This window comes from Glycine soja, chromosome 8 (genome assembly GCF_004193775.1).
Source record: "Glycine soja cultivar W05 chromosome 8, ASM419377v2, whole genome shotgun sequence".
Lineage (NCBI taxonomy): Eukaryota > Viridiplantae > Streptophyta > Magnoliopsida > Fabales > Fabaceae > Glycine > Glycine soja.
Window position 1 is genome coordinate 1,321,491 of NC_041009.1, and position 23,062 is coordinate 1,344,552.

General features: G+C 30.0%; 3 protein-coding genes across 4 annotated transcripts; 1 reads left to right on the plus strand and 2 right to left on the minus strand.

The window, feature by feature from the left end:
* Positions 1-2,461: 2,461 nt before the first annotated feature.
* On the minus strand, positions 2,462-4,733 carry LOC114424476 (zinc finger protein HD1-like). Of its 2 annotated transcripts, none has more exons than XM_028391331.1 (4): positions 3,907-4,733; positions 3,514-3,618; positions 3,227-3,355; positions 2,462-2,901 (listed from the first exon to the last, which is right to left on the minus strand). In XM_028391331.1, the coding sequence occupies exons 1-4, from the start codon at positions 4,480-4,482 to the stop codon at positions 2,797-2,799; spliced, it is 915 nt and encodes a 304-aa protein (XP_028247132.1). In that variant the 5' UTR covers positions 4,483-4,733; the 3' UTR covers positions 2,462-2,796. The 2 variants fall into 2 exon arrangements, with proteins under 2 accessions (XP_028247132.1, XP_028247133.1); XM_028391332.1 differs by having other exon boundaries at positions 2,859-2,972.
* A 7,739-nt stretch (positions 4,734-12,472) lies between these two features.
* LOC114421036 lies at positions 12,473-16,018 on the plus strand. The gene is made up of 8 exons (XM_028386804.1): positions 12,473-12,847; positions 12,925-12,946; positions 13,664-13,720; positions 13,810-13,891; positions 14,795-14,890; positions 15,016-15,140; positions 15,235-15,253; positions 15,338-16,018. Exons 1-8 carry the CDS (start codon positions 12,748-12,750, stop codon positions 15,581-15,583), a joined length of 747 nt encoding a protein of 248 aa, XP_028242605.1. The 5' UTR covers positions 12,473-12,747; the 3' UTR covers positions 15,584-16,018.
* Positions 16,019-21,369: 5,351 nt separating this feature from the next.
* Positions 21,370-22,220, minus strand: LOC114423885 (probable E3 ubiquitin-protein ligase RHA1A). Its single transcript, XM_028390796.1, has one exon. The coding sequence runs from the start codon at positions 22,086-22,088 to the stop codon at positions 21,606-21,608; it is 483 nt and encodes a 160-aa protein (XP_028246597.1). The 5' UTR covers positions 22,089-22,220; the 3' UTR covers positions 21,370-21,605.
* Positions 22,221-23,062: the final 842 nt, after the last annotated feature.

A 23,062-nucleotide genomic window follows, 5' to 3' on the forward strand; every position in this document is an offset into this window, starting at 1 on the left:
GTGTCTTTATGCCCTGAAGAGCAAAAGTGAAAAAATAATATAAAGGAATCTTTGCCCTATTATTATTATTATTATTATTATTATTATTATTATTATTATTATTATTATTATTACAAAATATGTGCATCTTTCACACAAAACAATATCACTCAGTTGAGTATTTTTTTTATCAGCCACTTAAGTTAAGTATATCCATTATAAGTGACAATATTTTTCTTATGAATATTTAGCATAATTGCATGCATGTCTAGGATTCAAAATTTAAAACCATTAATTAAATTAAAACACTTTCATGTCAATTGATTCAGACAATTGTTGTTGGTGGTGTTCTATTACTATTTCCATTCAATGATAGTTTTTGCATTTTAAGACAATTTCATTATTTAAGGTTCTATATGATATCGTATATAATTGTCTCTATGTTTTTTATATATGCATGCATTTAAAAAATACACATTAAAATCAAAGAAACGAACTTTTTTGTTTTCTTAAATTTGTTTATAAAACATTTTACATTTTAAATAAAAACACTTTCGACGGGTTTATTAGATCAACAAAATAGGAAAAGTTGTGTTTGAAAATCGAAACTAATCATAAGTAGCCCATACCTTCTAGCTAGGGTTTTTTTTATTCCGACTTTTAGTCTGAGGAGGAAATTTTAATTTCAGAATCGCGCTTTGTTTTGAGCAGAACCTATAGGACATTTGTCCTCCACTCCACATTTGTATTTGTTGTGTGCTAAATCATCATTTTGAGCAAAGATTTGACAGCACTAGAGTGCGAAAACATAAACTATATATTAACTACCTTTAAGCCTTGGAATTTGTTTGACTGGTGTTTAATTGGAAGATCGAAGTCCACTTTACAGAATTGGTAATTGAATTAATGAAATGATAGAATATATATTCATCACCTCACCATAATTAATCAGAAATGAATATGTTTCATTAACCAGCCAAAACCAAGGGACCAAGCTTTTACCATATTGATACCATGTTAGATTTCATTTCAAAACCAATTAACATTAAGTGAAGTTGTCCAACAGGTATATAAACTGCATTTCAAGAATTGAGACAGTCGACGTGAGACTTGAATATTTTTCCAATAATATATACAAAAAGCCTCATAAACATATACACAGCCGGATGTAGTTGTTCTATTACATACCAATTTTAGAAAATTAATTTTGAAGTATTTGAATTGGATGGAAAAAGAAAATAGCTTTGATATATTCCAAATTTTTATACTCATTTCATCTCTAATTATAAGATTTTTTAGAAAAATATGTATATTCCTTTTTATAAGATCATTTTTTAATTTTTAGATGCATTAATTATTTTTTCTTTATATATTTTTATTTAATTATTTTCTTTCCAAACATTAACGAGAAACAAGTAAGTGAATAGAGAGAAAATAAATAGATAATTTTGGAATCACAATACAAATAATTGACAAATTTAATGTGATAATTACTTTTCTTAAGAGGTGCGAATTAGTTAAAAGAATTTTATAATTAGAAATAAAGAGAGTACATAACAAGGACGTATAAAAATTTAACATGAAAAATATGTATGTATTAATATATAATAAAGTTTGATATTTTTCACTAACTTGAATACCACTTTTTATTAAAAAAATTGTTATGTATTCATGATACTTACAAGATAATGATAAATTGTTGAGAGAAAATTGTAAATCATAATTTAACTAAAAAAACAATTATTTCATATTGTGTATAAAGACACTTCTCACACGAGAGGTACTAGGAGTAATTACATCTATTTTTTCACCCCTAAATCTCAAAAGTCTTAAAGTTAAAAATGTCTAAAGTGTTCAAGACATTCTAGAGTGAGTGTGAACCTAAGGTGACAAAGGGGGTTGTCCATATTTATTGGATGTGATTGAGCCAAAGCTTTGAAGCTTAATCATCATATGCTAGAGAACATAAAAAAGTCAGGATTAAAAGACCTACTTATCTTACTATGATCAACTTACTCAATGTGATCAATTGGCCTATTTGACCAAAAGGTCCAACCCCTCTCAAGCATCAAACTTGAAAGGCGAGAACATCTGTTGGACAATCCAAAGTTTAAAATTTTTCAAGTGTCAGAACATGAAAGGCTAAACACTTATTATACTTGATTAATAAATATACTTGATGTGATGATTTACAACTCTTTAAACATTAAGCCAAAAAAACATGAACACTTATTATATTTAAAAGACCTAGTTGGTGTGACTAACAAATATTAATCAAATAATTATGTGTAAATGATTTTTCTTATTTATTTACAAAGTATTTAATAAATTTGGATTGTCAAATACTAAATTCTAAATTAAGAATAAAAGTTTAGTCAAATGATTAATTATATAAATCGTAATAATTCAATTCCTCACTTCAAAAAGGTTGAATGTATAAAAGCATAATTACTCTTTATTTTAAAACATGTCATGATTATGGAATATGATTTTTATATATACACACATACACTAATCAATTGGTAAATCATAACTTGGAATAATATATATATATATAGGGGTGCAAGTGTGCAACTACAACAACTAATCTAACTAGGGCACCCTTGCCTAACAACCCAATTTCATGTTTGTCCTCCGGAACATCTCAGATTCCACGTACACGGACTTATCGATATATTTTATTTTATTAAACATAAAAAATGAAGAAAAAAAAGTCATCTGCAACTAAAATTACTTCCTTGATCACTGCAATGAGCCTGAACTTTCCTAAAGGCTTCTTTCATAAAAATAGGCTACTTCAATTCAGTGCTCAAAAACTCAAAAGCCACCGTATTGAAACTGGCTAGCTCCATAATTTCTCAAGTACTGTTCTGCTCCCACTGTTACATCGTCTTGCTCTTCATGCAATCGCAACTCTTCAATCTACACGATGAACACAGAATTATATCAACACCCCTTCAACTACGTAATCAACAATGTGCTCCCTATTGTCACTGTAAGAATAGTTAAATATCCTAATTAATTACATCCAGTTTCCACTGATATTTACAGAAAAAGAAAATTGAGAAGTAAAATAAATTGATCTTCTCATATACATTAAAATTAAATTATGTATGCAAACTTTTAGAGAAATTAGATGATAATTTTTTTAAAAAAATGCATATTTTTTATCTTGTTATTTTACCAGCTTTAATTCATTTTTGCTAATTAAAATCGAGAAAACAACAAAGTTACTAGTGATATTTACCCAGAAATCGACATCATCTTCATCTCGGGTAGAACATGAAACCTTGAGAGTCTCGCTGGACTCGTCGTTGCGGGCAAATCTGCCACGAATGCGTGGTCGATTATCTGCTAGTGTTTTTCGGCATGCATACTGGTAACCACATAAAAACAAAAATTCAGACACCTTTAATTCTTTTCCCCCTACTATTACTTCTCTTAATAACACATATTTACGCAGCTTGTATTTCATTTCATGCATTGAACCACAAGAAATAGTACTTTTTGATTTGTTACTCTTTCCTTAATTACCTTAATGGTTTTGTTGAAGTTCCTCTGGTTTCTCTTGGCTCTGTATTTAGAAATTCTTTCTTTTCTTTCCTCCGCACTGTAACGCCCTACTTTGAAGTTCGATTCCTTCAACAAATAAAACAAGCTTCAATCAAACCAACTTTTAAAGAAAAATTATACAAATAAAAATAACAAGCAAATTAGAATAATTACTGTATCATGATGTTTATTAACAGACAATAATGAGATACAACAATTCACTCTCTTATAACCTAACGATGAATCAAGGCTTAAATTATCATTAGAAGAACTATAACATTTAATATCTGACATTCATTCGAACAAGATTGTTTTTGAAAGAAAATATAATTTATAATAAAAAAAGAAGAGTTGTTGGGGTGTTATTATTTTTACCTGCAAATCGCCTGTGCTGCAAACCCTTCTCATTTGTCCACCAAAGACAGTGTTGTCTTCAGGGGAACTCATCTCATGCCTTTGAAATTTTGGAGAATCCTCGCGAGGGTCACTGTAAGCTGGTTTCCCTTCGTATGAGTTGCTGCTGAAGCTCCTCTGCATGTACTTGGAAAAATTCTCAGCACCACTATAACTGTGAGGAAGGAGTTGCTGACTGTATGCATAATCACCACCCATTTGGCATTCCTCAGTTTTCATTTCTGACCCATCAAAAGCTGAGAAACTCCCAAATTCATTTGCCAAGTTTTGGCCATTTGACAGAGACTGCAAGCGGTTAGCATGATAAAGACTAAGGCTTTCCAAGTGGGAACTTGGAGGGGAGAAAGAGAAAAAAGAAGGGGAAAATGGGTCGAGAGCGTTAGAAAGAGCATTATTATTGCAATTCTCTTGAGAATTGGCAAAGAAAGGAAAAGATTCTGAGATTAAAGGAAGGTCTCTAACTCCATCAGAGGAAACCAAGTCTGAGTTTGAATGTGAGTATAAGGTAGTGTCAAAAGCATAGAGATCAGAAGACATAGAGAGACAAATTTCCTAAGAGATCAATTCAACCTCTGAAATTAATCAGCACACAGAAAATGGTTATTGAAACAACTCAGTATTTTTTTTTTCTTTTGGTTGGTGACGGATGCTGTTTTGTCTTATGTATTTGTTTTGTTTTCTGAGAGTACAATTCGAGCTTTGAACGATCAAATAGAAGGCATTGAACAACACTGACAAAGTTTCTCTCTTTAACGACGACGCCGCAGATTGATCATAGTTGAGAGTACTGCATCCCTTATTTATAACAAGGAAATGCTAAAAGCAGTAAGCTACACCCTTTTTTTTTTACAACTTATTTCTATCTGAGACCATCTTCAATCTTTTTTTTTTTTTTTACCTGAAGAAAATAACAGAGTTTTATAACACGCAATCAACCCAACTAAATCTCTTGCTAGACCATCTTCAATCTAACAAGTAAAACTAAAATTAAACAATTTCTTAGAAAAATGACAACCCTGTCTTAATTGCAATAATTACTTTTTATGAGATTGTTTAACTCATTTTACTTTAGTAAAACAGGTCACACAATTACATATTACTTTTTATATAATTCAACAACTTTTTTTTTTCTTTAATTCAACAACTTAAATTTTTTTAGCTAAATAAGCTTAACAAATAACCTTACATCCTTATATTTTAGTAACAATGATTTTTATTTTATAAGTGATCTCATAATATATATATTTTTATAATTTTTGAATGACCTTAAACACCGGTGTTTAAATAAGCATCTGATGCTTAATAGGAGTTTGCCTCCAATGGTTGAATCATGAATGCTTAACAAAGACTCATTCTTAACAAGAATATCACCCTTTTAAGAATTCCGATAGAGATGGTCTGAGGCTTAGTTTTATCAAGGGTTTTTTTTACAGCAAATCATCCTTGAAACTTTGTCATTTTCTCCTTTCGTAGACGTTTTAGTATTTCTCTTTATGGTATATGTTTAGTATTTCTCTTTTGTTCTTGGCTTAGCATTTCGCTTCCTTCTTTCTAATGTACCACATTTTTATGGTAAACGTTTAGTTCTAAATTCTCCAAGGTCGCTTGGTGGACCCTTTTTAAATTCAACCATTCACCACGAAATAATTAACGAGCGGAATATACGAACTTTTACGTGCACGAATATTTTGAATTAAATAATAATAAATAAATAAATAAAACATTATGATTTTTTTACGAAATACAGTTCGTGCCCACTTAAGTAAAACATTTTCTTTCAAATTAGTAATTTCTGTTTTAAATTACCCCCCTCTCCTCGAAATTACTGACTTTTTTATTTTCTAAGTTGGGTGTGGGGTGTAGAACTTTTTCTCTCTCTTTTCAACGGTGTTTTAGTTTTTAAAAAATTTCATTTTCATTTATAGTCATAAGTTTTAAAAGTATTTGTAATTATTCTTTACTCAGTAAATTTCCTGTAATAGAATGACAGTAGTCATCAATAGAATTTCTTACAGGTTACATTATTTTTAGCTCGCCTTAGCTCGTTGGCCTATTGGTCAAGGCTAAATTGACCCATATTTTTTTAAAATTAATAATAATAATAATAATAATTTTTAATGCTCTATTTGGCTTGCTTGACTCACCGAATTAGGACAAAATGAACCAGTTCTATTTGAGCTTTCAATTTTAAAGTCCGGTCCAATCTGGTTTATCAACTATCAGGTAGATTTTAACGACTCTAACCAACGAGAACTTTACCATAAAATAAGCTAGAATATTATTGCATTTTATAAGATTTATGAAGTAAAAGAAGATAAAATTTTGCACTGAAAATTATAAGTTTGATCTTTCTTATATGAATTAAAAGCATGACAAATTTGGGGGGAAAACATTTTTTAAAAATAAAATAAAAGAAGAAGAGAGAGAGTGAAAATTTTAAAATGAAAGTGAAAGTTAACTTTGTAGAGAGTGACAGAGAGTTAAGAAGAAAATGAAATGTGGAGAAGCAGGATAATTAATTAATAAAATTCTAAGATAATAGTGTTTAACAAAAAGTGTAAATTAAAATAGGATATCCCCATTATAATGGTTAATTTGTTATATATTTTATATTGTAGATATTATTTTTTTAAGTATTTTCACATGATTTCAATTTTGATGTAGAGTTGTTAATCAATCGGAAATAATTTTATGCAAGACTTTAAAGTAGTAATTAGATCACATTGTAAGAAAAATTATACTGTGAGATTTATTTTTTTCTTAGACTGAGATATATTCTTTTCATTTTTATTTTCTTACAACAAAATCATAATCCTGTGTATGAAAATCCATAAGTCCAAAGAGGAGGATGCTATTAAACTTGAATTTGAAAAGTAAGTATAGTAAATTAATTTGAGATGTGATGAAATAAAGTAAAATATATATATATATATATATATATATATATATATATATATATATATATATATATATATATATATATATATATATATATATATATATATATATTATCATTGTTTAAATATTTTTGTATCGTAAATTTTTTTTGACTGAATTTTTGTATCGTATCTCATCATGTTTTATGGGAAATAAGCATTAAATAAATAGAGTGAAAGTAAAATACAGCGCATTGGATTAGTTAACAATTCAAATAATAATTAATATACTAATATCCTTTTATTTCACCCTATTAAAATGAATCTAAAGTCTAAACATGACTTCACGAGTCATTTTCATTTTTCGCAACAAAGAACAACGTGCTAATATAGGATGACTAATACACACAACAATCATAGTAAACACTAATTATGTAATAATTGTAAAATTAGAGTTAATTTGATAGTCTATTTTGATTAAGAATGATTATAATTTCTTCACTTTATTATTATTTTTAATGAAGAAATTAATATCTTTCTAATTTTTTATTAGCAGAAGTCAAAAGAAAAAAAATTTAAGTATTTTAGAGATAAATTGATGCAAAAATGGAAAGAAAAAACCTTGAAGAAAGTTAAAGATTGAGACAGTTCGCTTAACGCACAAGACATGCTCAACGCGTTTTCTCGTTTAGCAGTCACCTCGTACTCAAACGCAAAAAAGGCACACGAAGAAGCCAAAAGACGGGCTTAGCGCGACCTTTCGCGCTAAGCACGAGATCACATGAAAATTAAGCTACCTTAGACTTATAAAAGAAGTATAAAGCAAAAGGAGAGAGAGACTAATCCCTAAAGTGTAAAATATTTCATGAGTATCTCAAATAAGAGAAATCCTTTATTTATGTCCATTATCCTTTCTCTTCCTCTATCCATCCCTCTTCTTCTACACACATCAGTCCCTAAAGTGTAAAATATCTCATGACAATGAGAGACTAAATTTCCATTATTGAAAGCCTAGCAATCAAATGCTCTTGTAATGTAATCTTTCCTTATTGTCTATTTAATACAATGCCAATTTTTGTTGTTTTTTTTTTGTGCTTTATTGTTATTGTGTGAGTTAATCATGCATGCATTTATTTTAGGGGTTATAATTTGGGAAATGATAATTGCCAAAGAATTGAGAAATGACATCTAAATGAAATCATTGCTAGGGATATAGTGAGTTTATTTTGTCTCTGCATACATCTTCATCCTTCATGTAATTTACTATTATATCTTTGCAAAGTGATTTGGGAGACAATATGTATAAATTAGGTTTTTCATCGAGTATCTGAGTAGATATAAGTGAAAATTGAAATAATATTAAACAGAGTTAACATTCTGTAACATAAACAATTCAAATGATAGCTGATTTTCTTTTTTATAAACTAGTAATCATGTATTTTTTGAAAATCGGTGGAATCTAACAATAACAAATTTTTAAATAAAAGTTACAACATCATTGTTTTAAACATTTTGTAGGGGAATGTATAATTTTTCCATTTAATATAATTTCAATGTTAATACAAGCATACCCTAAACAATCAAAGACGATGATGATGACATAATTGTTTTTTTAAGGTTCACTCAAATTTCAATATAGAGAGTGACTTCAATCACTTATTTAAGGCCCAAGTCTCACCGCATCTGTATTCATGAATATTTGTGAATAAAACTCGTCATAAATAAATGATAAATATTTTAAATGGATATCACCCATAAATATAAGTATTTTTTACTTGTTTGTTAATGGATTAGGTACGAATATCATAGTATCCTAGAAAGAATATGTTTATATATATATATATATAAAGAAATAATCTTAATTTCTAAATTTAAGCAAAGCCTTTAGTCACACACTCACACGATTAGTCTCTTGTCCTTCACCCTCTCAACAATCAACAACACCTCAGCCTCCATTACTCTCTTCTTCGGCCCTAAAGTCTCAACTCTCACGCCGTCAACCCCTCACCCCCTTAGACGCGAAGGAAAGGATTGCCTATATCCGTATCCAATCCTATTCATTATCATTCCGACACCTTACAAACAATTTTCTTTCTATATGCCTATCCAATTTATATATGCACATCTGCTAATAACTCTCCAGCCCTTGCCAAATTTGGGTATATCTTGGGCGATTTTTCTTTTGGCTCAATCCAACGTTTTATTACTTAACTATCTTCATTTTGAAATTTTTATCACCTAATTTTTTCCTGCAAATTTTATTATTCGATTTTTTTAGTTTCTGGCCATTTATAAAATGTTTTAAGTATTTGTTTAACCTAAATGTTGATGCTTTTTTTACATTTTTAATCATTGTTACAAACGGACCTTGAGAAACTATCTTCTTTGAAAAAATATTTAAAGCGGTAAGCAAATGCTTTTTTATTTTTAAATATCTTATCATATAAACTTAAACATTTAAATGTTTGTTTATAAAAAAAATATGAACATTTAGTCAAGTTTTAAAAATTAGTTTATACAATTGGCCAAAGTTTTTCAAGTTATTGTAGCTGGTTGATGTGAAAGTAATTAATACAATTTAAAAAGAAGGATCGATTAAAAATGTAATCAAGATTTTAATAATAAATAAAATTTATTTATATATTTAATTATTTTTTAGTGTATAATAGTTGTATTAGGATTTGAATCTAGAACCTATGTAAATTATTCTAATCCCTACCACTAGACCTACATTAGTATGTTTTATAAAGAGAAACAAATATAAGAAAATATGAATATATTGTTAGTTTACAACATTATTATTTTATGTAAGAAAAATATTATGTTTTAAGTTAAATTACTCATTTAGTTTCTATAGTGTTAAAGTGTTTATTTTAGTCTATATAATTTATATTTTAATTCTCTTTTAGTCTTTATAGTTTAAAAAAAAGTTTGTATTTTAATTTTATTTTAATCTTTGAAAGTGATTTTTTTAATCCCTATAATTTGTATTTTAATTACCTTTTAATTTTTACTACAAAAAAATATGTAAAAATAATTAGCTACAAATTAATTATAAATTATCAACTATTTTATTTATTACAAATTATCTTGTGATAAATTAGTTATGAATTTAGTTGTTAATATTTTTGTAGTTAATTATAATTGATAATATTACTCATGTTTTGATGGTAAAGACTAAAAGGGAATTAAAATATAAAGTATATGAACTAAACAAATCACTTTCAAACCGTAGGAATTAAAAAAAATTAAAATACAAAGAATAAAAAAATTATTCTCAAAGTACAAGACTAAAAGATAATTAAATTGTGAATTATTGAGACTAAAAAAAATCATTTTAAAACTATAAAAATTAAAAGATACGAAATCTATATTTTATATTATTAGTGTAAATTTTTTATATTACCCACCATATTCCATAGAATTATCGACCGATCAAAATAACTTTTTGTATAATTTTAAATAATTATTATAAAACAATAAATTTATGCAGTACTATGACAATTTGTGTTTAAATAATATATTTAGACATCTTAACGTCTTAAAACCGAAAAAACAATCAGAACAAGTAGCCTTTCAATTTCGGCGGCGCTCGTTACGAGAAATTCAACACCCTTTCATTCAAATCAAAGGCAACTCTGTTCTCGGTCAAACCAATGTTTAGGGATATATATATATATATATATATATATATATATATATATATATATATATATATATATATATATATATATATTCTTTGAGATAAATTTTAAATAAAGATCTAAAAAATGATAACTTCTAAATTCAAAGTCATAAATTATTTTTATTTTATTTTATTGAAATCGTAAAATAATTTATAATTTTTAAATTTTTTAAATAAATAGTAAATTATTGAAAATCATAAATAATTTTATTTAAATTATTATTATTTTTAGTTTTATTTAATATTTTTATCTATTGTTTTATTTCATATTTTTTTTATATATTTTTCATATTGTTTTTATTTAATATTTTCTATATTTCTTTCCTAATGTCAAGAATTTTCTGTGCTAATTGTAGTATATTTCAACAAGTTCGACTTTAAAGTCATATACATATAGTCACAATTTTATTTTATTAGTGCTTCATTTATATAAAAAATATTAAATAAAATAATATAAAAAATATTAAATAAAGTAATATATATAAATATAAAAAATATTAAATAAAACTAAAACTAAAAGTATTAATTTAAATAAAAAATATACTACTTTGTATATTCTTCTTAGTTTTATTTATTATTTTATATATATTTTTATATTTTTTAATTTTTTGTATAATTTTATTTAATATATTTTTTATAAATGAAACACTAATAAAATAAAACCTAGTTATATGTACTAATTTAAAAGTTGGACTTGTTAGAATATACTATAATTAAGAAAAAAAAATCCTTAACATTAGATAAAAATATAGAAAATAATAAATAAAATATAAAAAATAAAAAATCTAAATATTAAATAAAAAATATACAAAAAATATAAAAATATAAAAAAATATTAAATATTAAATATAACTAAAATAAAATCATTTATAACTTTAAAGTCATAAATAATTTATGACTTTAAAATTTAATTTAAAAAAATAATTAAGAAGTTGTAAATTTAGTAGGGAAAAAAAATAAAAATTGTTAAATAACCTACGACTTACCTTTTTTTTAATATTTATTTAAAATTTATAGTCGATAATTTACAAAAACAATTTCCTTAAAGGGTGTTTCCGCCCGCTGCACACCTAATTTTTTTTAAAACACTCATTTATTATTTTTAAGCATAACTTTATAAGGGGGGAAATGTAAATAGTTCAATAATTTTTTTTAGGCTGTTATCAAATTAGATTTTATATTAATATATAATAATCAGTAAAAAAAATTAATATATAATAAATTATAAATTTGTTAAATTTTATACTATCTCCTAAATTTCACCTATTATATTTTATATTAGTTAATAATATATATATATATATTTTACATTAACAATACAGAAAATTATACTCTTTGTATAATAAGTTTATATTTGATATTATTGCAAGGATTTTATACCATAAGCTACATAAAATAATTTTGTATATAATTTTAAAATCATAATTAAAAAGTAAATAAATTTTAATTATATAATAATACATGATTAAATAGTAATAAAGAAAAATTTATACAATCAATGCCTTTCAGTTATTTTTTCCTTTAATTTTTAATTACATATTTTATTTATTATACAACTTTTTTTGGGAAAGTGGGAACAGAAAAAAAAACTAATTGAAATTAAAATATATTAAAAGTATAAATTCTTTATATTATTATCTAATTGAATGGATAAGGTATGAGGAGGATGATTGTGCATCGTATTACTCTTGTATATACAAAGAAGATTTTTAAACTCGAACCTGAACTCATAATTAACTGGTCATTAAGACATAATCTTATAATATCTTTATCTAATCATAAAAAGTTATTAATTTTAAATATCAAAGTTACTTTTTCAGTAAAAAAATAAAAATTACTTTTATATACTTTTGTATCAATACTTTTTTTTTTCTCTTTGGTGAATTGATATTTGATTTGATAATGAGATTTTTTTTTTGTTAAAAAAAAAAGTAAATAAGAATGCGATGTGGCGAATAATTAATGCGGGTCAGCTATCAGTAACGGATCAATCAAGTAATGAACACAGATTAGACCAATAGGAGTTGGCTGCTTTAAAGTTCAACGCCTAAAACCCAAAAGCAGGGGAATTCTTCTTTTACACATTCAGTTCATTTCCTTATTTTCTCAACAAAACAACCGAGAGTTCGTCATATCTGTATCTGTATATATACCTATACCTATACCTATATCGTATCCGCATTTCCGAAAGGATATATCTTATTTAGGGTTTTTGTGACTGTGCTCCACAACCGAGTCGCCATGGCGTCGCAGGAGAGTATCGAAAAGATGCAGGCACGGCAGAATTACCGGAATTTATGGCACACCGATCTCATGAGATCCATTCAGGCCGATACTCCTTGTAACGACACTCTCTCACACACTTTTTCAATTTTCGCTTTCTATTTTTACACTGACATCGTTTCTGATTTTGCGCAGATTGTTGCCTCGCGTTGTGGTGGTATGTGATCTGGAACTTTCTCTCACTGTAGCGATGTTTTTTTTTGTCAATTCTTGTTCTGCAGATCTGATGATTGTTCTTTTTAGTCTGAAATTTTGTTCGTTTGGACGAGGAATCGAATCTTTCATTTTCAGTTTCGATGTTTATCGTTTTCGAGTTATAGATCTCGGATTAACGAAGTAATTTGAGACTCTGCTTAAAGAAGGGGTTTCTGCGCTCTGTTCAAATTGATTGGTGTTATTATTCGTTTAATTATGCATTCTATATTATCTGTAGATCTGAGGAAGAAAAGGTGAAAAACATGCATATTCATATTGTAGTGTATAGACAAGTTATGCTTATTCCGGGTGGTTTAAGGTTTACTGAATTGTCAAGGGGTTGGTGAATGTAAATTAACAATGGCGGGTCTCTGGCTCTGTCTGTGGGGACAATAATATCTTGGATAGTAGGTTATGAGTGTTGAAGGAATCTGGTCTCTGACTCTGTCAGTATCGTATTCTGAGTGAACAGAGTGTGATGGTGTTTAACAAAGTGATACGGCAAATATCTGATACTATCTCGAATGATAAATATTGAGGTCTTTATTTTGATTGTGAATTGTTGGAAACTAGTTTGTATACCTAAGAAAACTACATTGCAGTGATATTTTGAGGATCTGCTGTGTCTGTCACTGCTTTCTGCAATATGTAATTTAATTTTCTATTGTTCCATTTATAGTGCACCATGTGTGTCTTACCTTCTTCGCAAACGAGCTCTCTATGATGATATGTCAAGGTAATTGATACTATTTCTGTTTTCCCAAGATTCCAAAATGATTTACATAGTCTGTATGTGTGATATATCTGTCGTATAATTTGTTCCAGGTACACATGTTGTGCTGGCTACATGCCTTGCAGTGGTAGGTGTGGAGAAAGTAAATGTCCTGAATTTTGCCTTTGCACTGAGGTATAAAAATGTGAACTTGTTTTCTTTACTTTAATATGGCTAGGGTATGAATTAATGAAAAAGAAAAATGCATGTGCAGGATTTTATGGTTAGGCTAGTAAATTGTTTCCAACGTTTGAGATTAGGCTTGTTACTGCTGTTATTGTTGTTGTGTTTGAAATCATGACTGAAATTTGATAAAAATGGTTAACTCTTAATGGTGAGGGATGAATGGTGGGTTAAAACTTAAAATGTTTAACCATCAAAGCAAAATCTTTGGATCTCTCCTTGGAATGTGGTGAAGGTAGGCACTAGACAGATTTTAGATGCCATCCAAGTAGCAAAATGAGGTAGTTGAAGATTTAAGGTTAAATTAGTCTATATGTCCCTATACTAATTGTCCCTATACTAATTGGGAATTTTCAATTGAAGTGTGTTATAAGTTTCTGACCCTAGGCTGGATGTGAGGACCCATTGAAATTTTCAAAATTAAAGGGGACTCAAATAATCAAATCAAAATACAACTCAAAATTTCTGAACATTGTTTTACATAGAAATGTCAGTATTCAAAATGGAGAATGTTGACCAAAGGGTGTCTTTTCACCTGTTTGTCTTTGTTAATGATGAACTGAAATCTTTTTTTTTTCATGGTCAAACAAAAGAGGACTTAGGAAGGTAGTTGTGCTAAGTATGCTGTTGATTTCATTTATTAAGTTGAGCCGTAATTGTAACTGTTCCTTTCATTTTAAGTTTTTCATTTATTTCATTTATTGGCTATCAGGAAATAGCATTTGAGCAAATTATAAATTGTTATTTGTAAGTAATAAAGAGCACGCAGGATTCCTTTGGAGCTGGTTTTCTGGGTCTTGAATTTTCTGTGGTTTTGTAGCATGCTTTATTTATACCTATGTGTCGCTGTTTCAGGTTTTCCTCTGCTTTGGAAATTCAGTCGCCTCAACTCGCTTTCTATTGCAAGATGAATTTAACATTCAAACTACGCAATGTGATAATTGCATTATTGTACTCTCTCTCTCCCTCCCTCTATCTGCTTTACACTTGCATTCACCACCAGATACATATGCAAATGCTTTTTTTTTTTTTTTCCAAATGATATTCTGTTAATTACATGTAATTCTTTTGTTTAGGGTTTCATGTTTTGCCTTCAACAAATTGCATGTATATTCTCTATTGTTGCCATGATTGTGGGAAGCGATGAAATTCAAGAGGCTTCTCAGTTGCTGTCTTGTTTGGCTGACTTTGTGTACTGCACGTAAGGCTTCCTCTTCTGTCCGAGTCAAAATTAATTGTTCACACTTTCTAGAAGAAGGAGTTTGTACTAATTTTATTATTCCTTTTATCTGTAGGGTCTGTGCATGCATGCAGGTAAGTTTGTTTAATTATTTCTGAAATGGTTAATCAATATGGTGTATGCATGATAATTATCACTTATGCAAATTTTGTTTGCAGACTCAGCACAAGATTGAGATGGACAAGCGAGACGGGAAATTTGGACCCCAACCAGCAATGGCAGTGCCTCCTATGCAGCAGATGTCACGCATTGATCAACAAGTTCCTCCTTCGGTTGGGTATGCACCACAACCAGCTTATGGACAGCCTGCTCAAGGATATCCTGCTCCGGGTTATCCTCCTACTGGTTACCCCCCTGCTGCTTATCCTCCACCAGGATATCCCCCTTCTGGCTACCCTAAGTGATTGGTCTACAGCGCACCAATTGATCGTGCTTCATAGAACAAGGGAACATGTTTGTGGTGAAATACAACAGTTCGATTGATTAATTAATTTCCATTAGTCTTATAATTCGTGAATTAACCTTATAATCCCTATCGTGATGTCCATTCTGATACTTCGACTTCTGTTTGTATATTGTTCCCGTTGGTGTTCATACATAGTTCACATGTTTCGCTTGTTATGTGCAAATACCTGGTGTAATGTGCTGTTCCATTATTTTTTTTCTTTTTTATTTTAAAAACGGTGATTCTATATGTGATGGCCACTGGGCAATTAGCACATTCGTACATGAAAGCCCGTGGACTGACAGTGCAGCCTGGAATTATACAGGCCTGAAGAGTGAAGACAATGTGATGGTACGGTGAGAGTTGTGGTTTAATTCTAATTTATCCTTCCGAACTCATTTGCACTTATATTCTTAGAGTTTATAAATAGGTTAACAGACGGAGGCGAACGACAAACAAATCTCTCACGGTGTTGTGAGAGATTTGTTTGCCATTAGATATTTTTATTTTTAATCTAATAGATGAGTTTTTTTTTTTTTTTTCTTTTTATCTTTTTTTGTTTTTCCTTGTTTTCCTCATGTTACTGAATTGTTCTTGCTTTTCGTCTTCCTCGGGTACCTCCGCTGTCTCCATCAAGGCCACATTCATCTCCACCTCTAGTGGCGACATAAAACCTTGGTAAGAATGGATGAGGTTCAATTTTAACTAGCTCTCACTCAATTTCATTGCGAAGGAGATCGACATGAATGCTAAAACCATGAGAGTGGTGCCAACATGTTCCTGATGTGCAGAATTGACAAATGTGAAATTTTAACACACCCTGAAGCTTATTTACAGTGAGCTCGGAAAAAAACAATGAAAGCTCAAAAATTTCTTCCACCCAAGAAACCTTCACAGCTTTAGAACAAGAAAACGATGAAGTAGAACTAGAAATAGTAATAGTCGCAACAACAGAAGAGGAAAAAGAGAAAGTAACCAAACTCGACCGTAGACCCAAATCTTGACTCGGAGTCAAAGGAACAAGAAAGGGGCAAAGCGTGGAGAGAAAGAGAAGCCTTGCCAGAATGCTTATTGTTGATAAATTTGAGCTTACGCTGCCATTTCCCGTGTCGGCGCGTTAAGAGAGTGAAGGTTTGGTCGCATTGGGACGAAGACCACTACAGTTGGTGTTGGCGGCGACGACGACAACATGGGAGGCTGAGAGAGGAAGGGAAGGTTTGGTTGCGTGACTGAGGAGAGGTTGAGGGTCAAATTGGGAAAGTGAAGAAAAAAAGAAAAAATAAATGAATTTTAGCCATTGATTAAAAATCTAAGGGATCTGACGATGAAAAATTACTTGTAGAAACTTTTGCACCGTGCGAAACTTGCTTACCTTTCTTACGGTAGCCTTCGTCGATATAACAAGCTTACAAGTTCTTTGAAATTTATTAAAGCTTATGTCAAAAAGATTAGAAAAACATGTGGTACAAATTGAACGTATGCGAAAAAATTCCTCCCGAAATCATAAAATAACTCTTTGAACCCCTTTTCTTAGGACAAGAGGGACACGGAAATATCATCTTCACCCTCTTCTATCTCTTGGACTAAAGAAGCAACTTCGAATACCATCCTCAACAACAAAGCTAAAGCTGCCACCTTGTCTCTTAAAACTAAGATATGAGATAGGGTTTTTGACTCACCCCTTTTTCTCCATCTTAAAATCTTTGATAGTTTTGAAATTTCATTATCCATTTTCAATTCTGGAGTTTTTTTTTATCCGTAGGAATAGATTTACAATATTTACATATCTTGTTTAACCAACTAAACAATATCCTCTTGATTTTGGAAACCCCTTTTGAGCCTTCTTTTCACATTTTCCTAACTTTTGAACTTGCCTTTGTTTCAGCAATATAATATAGGTTTTTTCTATGTGCCTTTTTTTTTTTCCTACGTAACCCTTTTTTGCTTCTAACGTTAGTGCCTTCTACGTTGAGTTTGGTTAATGTAAAGGAAATTAAAATGTTCAAATAAAAAACGTAGCTTCTGTGTTCTACCTCTTGTGGGGTTTGTCTTTGTAGATTTAGATTTGATTATCTGTTTGTATTTTTATGGTTTAGGTATCTTTTCTTGATTTTTGTCAAGTTTCTATCTATTTAACTTCTTGCTGTTTGAAGTTTTTGTCTTCTGGAATGATCCTCTTACTGTTAGCGTATGGGAGCGTTCCTATTTGTTATTTGTTTGCACTCCGATTTCAAATAATTTTGAACTTATTTTAATGAGTGAATGAATATTAAAGAAATGCCCAGTTTTCTCTCATGTTGTATTGCAATAAATCTTCTTCCTTGCATCGTCCTTAAAATAGCTGTAAATCAAGTTAAAGGAAAAGAAATAGGAGTGATAGTGGAAAATGACCCTAGGTTGATTGGAATGATAAAATTCATGATTGTAAAGGTGAACGAGTATGAGTTGGGAATAGGTTGTAGATCCACTTTAATAAAGTGAGGTGGACAAACTTAATCAAGAATTTTAATTAGCAAATAGGGTGATCTTATAAGTACAAGTAATTGAAAAAATAAAAGGGCATTCTTTCACGGCAGGTGTGGAAAACAAATTAATCTTAAACGAGATTATTGTAAACAAATTATTACGGCAAGTAAAGGCTTCCGCCAACAGTACCAAACCATCAGCAAACGTCATAAGGGACAGCTTTGGCCCTCTTCTACCCAATCTAATAGGCTTCCAAAATTGATGCTCCACTGCTAGAGATCAAGTGAGGCAGTTTCTCCATGCATAAGGTTGAGGGCTAAAATTAAGGTAAGTTCTATGATTCTATCTCTAATATAATTTTATATTCATCTAATAATTAAATGTCTAATGATTTTTATTTCTAGTTTATTTTTGCATTATCCTAATTCCTAAGGTTGCAAAGTTCAAACAAAAAGGTACTTTATTCTTGTTGGGTTTTTTTCCCCGGAAGATAACATAGGCATAGATTATTGTGCACGAACACCTTCTCGGGATCTAGAAGTGGAAAGAGAAAGAGTTGAAGTTAATGGGTGCACACCAAGGACTCAGGACTAAGGAGTGTTATCTTGAGGATTTAAGTGTGCAAGAAGAATATGAGTGGTTTGAAGACCTAGCAATTGACCCAAAACTTTTATATTGGATCATTTGGATGTCAAGAGGGTGGGGGGGGGGGGGGGTGTTAAAGAATGCATAAGGATAACAAAAGAGGTCGTGTTGCCTCATCAAATTTGTGAGTAGTTTAAGTAATGAAAATACTGATACTATAGTGACAGATTTACTAATTCTCCTACACTTATTCACCTTGGTCCTTGGACATACTCTAGACTTTGAAGTTTGAAGTACAGCTAGACGATATATATTTAAGCAACATACCGTCTTTCTTATTTAAACTTTTCTTGTATGACTTTACACAATTTTATATTGTTTCTATAACTAGATTGTAACTTAAGGAAGAAAACTTAGCACAACAACATTCAAATGTGAGGTGTAATTTGTCTTTCTGGGTTGAATGAGATATATATAGGGGTATGTTATAACAGACTGATCCAATATTTTTGGATGGACTTATTTTATTGGGACGGAATAGACTCTTCAAGGTCCATGAAAGAATCTTCATGGGTGGCTTAAGTGACCAAGGATTCAAGATGCACATGCAGTCGGTTATGCAATTGGCAATCCTAATGGGTTGATTGATTATCACTTCCCATAGTGTGCTAGCCGACCAAGAGGGCTAATGGGTACATTATACATAATCCTGTAGTCTCAAGTGCGTGAGTATGAAGAGACTAAGAGTGAATCTGGTCATTATATGTTTGATCGAGACAGTCAAGAGAGTATATAACTCCATAGTCTAGAGTGCATAAACATGAAGAGACTAAAAGTGAGTTGGGTCATCATGTATCCAACTGAAAGATCAAGAGAGTACACATAAAAATAAATGATATAGGAGCTAAATAACTTCTTTTATTTGATGAGAATGTTAAGAGAGTAATATTAGTGTGCATGAAAAAACCAAAGTTAAAAATGTCCAACAAAGAACCAAATCAAAAAAGTGTTAAGCAAATGGAATGAATGAGAAACATTACCAAAAACCAAATGTGTTATAGTATATCATATAAATTTATTTTTAAATAAAATATATTATTTTAGAATTATTTTTACTTAACTTATCTTGACATAAAACGTATTTTATGTACTTGATATAATAACTATTTATCATAAATATGATAACTTGTTAAAGTACTATTACATAAGCACTTATATTTATACTTTTTTTTTTGTTAATTACTTATAGTTAATTATACTTATAAACCTAAAAGTAATTATATTTTGTCATCTACAAAAGACTAACTCTTCTAAAATTAGCTATACTTTTCTAGATTAGGAGAGAAACTGAGCTGAAGAAATGAAAAGATATATCATTTGGATAATTAGAAATAAAAAGAAAAGTTGATAAATTTCTTTGTTAGTTGATAAGTAAAATGAAATAAAATATATTAAAACATATTTTACTAATTAAAATCTAATTTTTTATTCCACTATTTTTTCTTAATATAGAACTATTCATTATTTTTAATTTTTTGTTATAATTTATTTTTACTGAATGTTATAATTTTTTTAATTTGTAAGAAATTAAAAAAATAGTTTACTTTCCCTCTCCTTATTCCACGCACATATGGATTGGAGACGACTGTTTTTAGGTGGGTTTCATATAAATAACTTCTTCTTTTTTCAAACCTTTGGCTGATCCGAACTGATATAAATAGTTTGGTTCAAAGTATAATATAAATAGTTAACTACTTACTGTAAAAAATACTGTGAAATATTATCATTAGCTTATAGGAAGCAAATCAAAGATTGATGACCCGGATCCGGCGCCAAGAAATCTATAAAGAGCATCACCAACACCATTAAACGACGAAAAAGCTCCCCGACCCACCTTTTTTTTTTATGTTGGTTTTCTCATCTACCATAATCATGTTAAAGCACTAATTATTTGCAGTTGCACCAACGTCACTCTAAGCTTTTTTTCTGATTTTTTCCTATGGTAGTAAAACGAGCCAGCATATCAATTACCATTGTCCTACGTTACCTCCGCGCAGAAACGTTCAAAAGAAATATAAAGAGCTTCCTGTCTTTTTATGACTTAATTTTTGTCCAATCTGTGAAGCCCTCCATCCACATGCCACTCAAGCTCCAAGAATGCTAAGACCTAAAAATTAACTAAAGCAATTAAAGAAATACGTGCAGTGTACTCTTTGAATTTACAGTACCATTTAATAACACCGATGATTAATGAACAAACCATTGCTTGCAAATCCGGAATGGAACAATATTCGATAGATCCTACCAATAAGATATGATAGGGTCCGGTTAATAAATTTATTTATTTATTATTAAAAATGGTTTAGGTGCATTATTATTCTTTTATCACGACTTAGTACATTTTAGTATTTTTTTAAAAATAAAATAATCATTTATTACGTAGTACTAGTACTTTCTAACTAAAGTTGCCAAAACCCTAAACCATGTTACTGTAACAGTTCAAACCAAATAATGCTTCGCGTGCATTCTGTCATTCATGAACTTTCATAGTTTTATACCCGAAATTGGTAAATTCTTCAAAACCAAATTAAACCCTAAAACTGAAAAATGTTTGTTTTACATGATCAATAATTAATAATTTCTCCCACTACTCTCCAGACTCCACACATTTGAATGTAAAATTTGCAACTAAGATGAATCAAAACATAATTAATTTCCAATTATGTTATACAGGTCAAAATATGAGATGAACCAGATCTCCCAATTCTAAAAAAATCCATCATCTAAGAGAAATCGATATACAATTGATAGAGGTCTCTGTATATATACACATACACAAAAAAAAAACCACGAAATCAAAAGAACCTCTTCTGGTTATGGCTTTTGATATCCCTTCCCCAAAAAAGTAAAATAAGGAAATATGAATGATACTAGAAAGGAGCAACATGCGGATATTCAGCGATACCAGAGGCAGCCCAGAGTCTCTCAATAAAAGCACCTTGCATTTCGTCGGGTATAAAGGGCATTCTGCAGAGAGGGCATGTTCTCTGATCGTACCCCATCCAACGGTCCAAACATCCTCGGTGGAATATGTGGCGACAATTCGCCAGCTGTCTGATCTCATCGTTTTCCTCGAACTCGCTCAGACACACCGCGCACGTCTCCGGGGGGTCCACCAGCTCCCGGAACTTCACCACCGGCAGGATTTCCCGGATGAGCGTGGCCGACACGGACTCGAATTCTTCGGGCATTCGGGTTTCGGGCCAGGCGGCAATGTCGGGCTCGAGGAAGTCGTGGAGGCCCATGAAGCGGAGGAGGCTGCAAATCAGCTTCCTGAGGAGGCCCAAGAGGGAGAGGATGTGAAGGAGAAGCTTCGGGAACAGGAGCTCCGAGTACCCCACTGGGAAACCCATCAAAGAGATTTCTTTCTTTCTGCGTCAAGAGAAAATTGGGGAAAGTGAACAAGAACAAGCTGCGTTATATAGATACATGGACCTGTACACTACCCTTTTTTTCACCTTGGCCTCACCCTCTTCCCATCCGTAATCAATTTTTTTTTTTTTGGAAAATGTCATTCTTATTTTTAAGATTATAAATGAATCAACTATGCATCTTTTTTTAATTTATGGTTTTTTTTTTATTGATATATGCATATTTCACTTAAATGTAAAATACTAGTACGATAGTTGTGATTTAAAGGTCATTGAGGATGTGAAGTTGTTAATTGCTAATCTCAAATTTGAGTCTTGAGTATAAATATGTATTAAAACAAATGTGATTTGAAGAATTTTTTTTGGATTTATTGTATTTTGTTTTCTTTTTTAAGTGTAATTTGCTTATCGTCAATTTTTTGTTTTTTGTTCGAAAAGGGATTGATTATAGCAAAGCTAATCTTTTACTTATATAGAAGTAGTATTAAATATTAATCATTTTTTGTCTTAAGCTTTCCGTCCAACAAGAAAAAATATTTTTATCAAATATCAAATTTAGATATTTAAATTTAACACATTAAATATTTATGTTTAATTACTTCTGAATTTTATGTAACTAGATAGTAATTTAATAGAGTCAAAATACAGTTAGTACTTAATCACTTTTGGTGGAAGTGGCAATTAGAGTTGAAGCGATAGTGACTAAAAAACTTACGACTAACGCAGTCACCGGTTTCAATAAACGCACATATCCTTATTGAAGAATGATGATGGTGGAGAGATTTTATTCGGAAAACATTGCAGCCACTTGATTCATTCATTCCCTTTGCCTAATTTTGTTTAAACTGTAGGCATGCGTGAAAAGCGTAAGAAATGGAGCTTACCTATGTAAAGCAGCAAGGAAATCGATAAAGCAGACTCACGTCACATAATGGTTCATAAACTGCCGTTTGAAT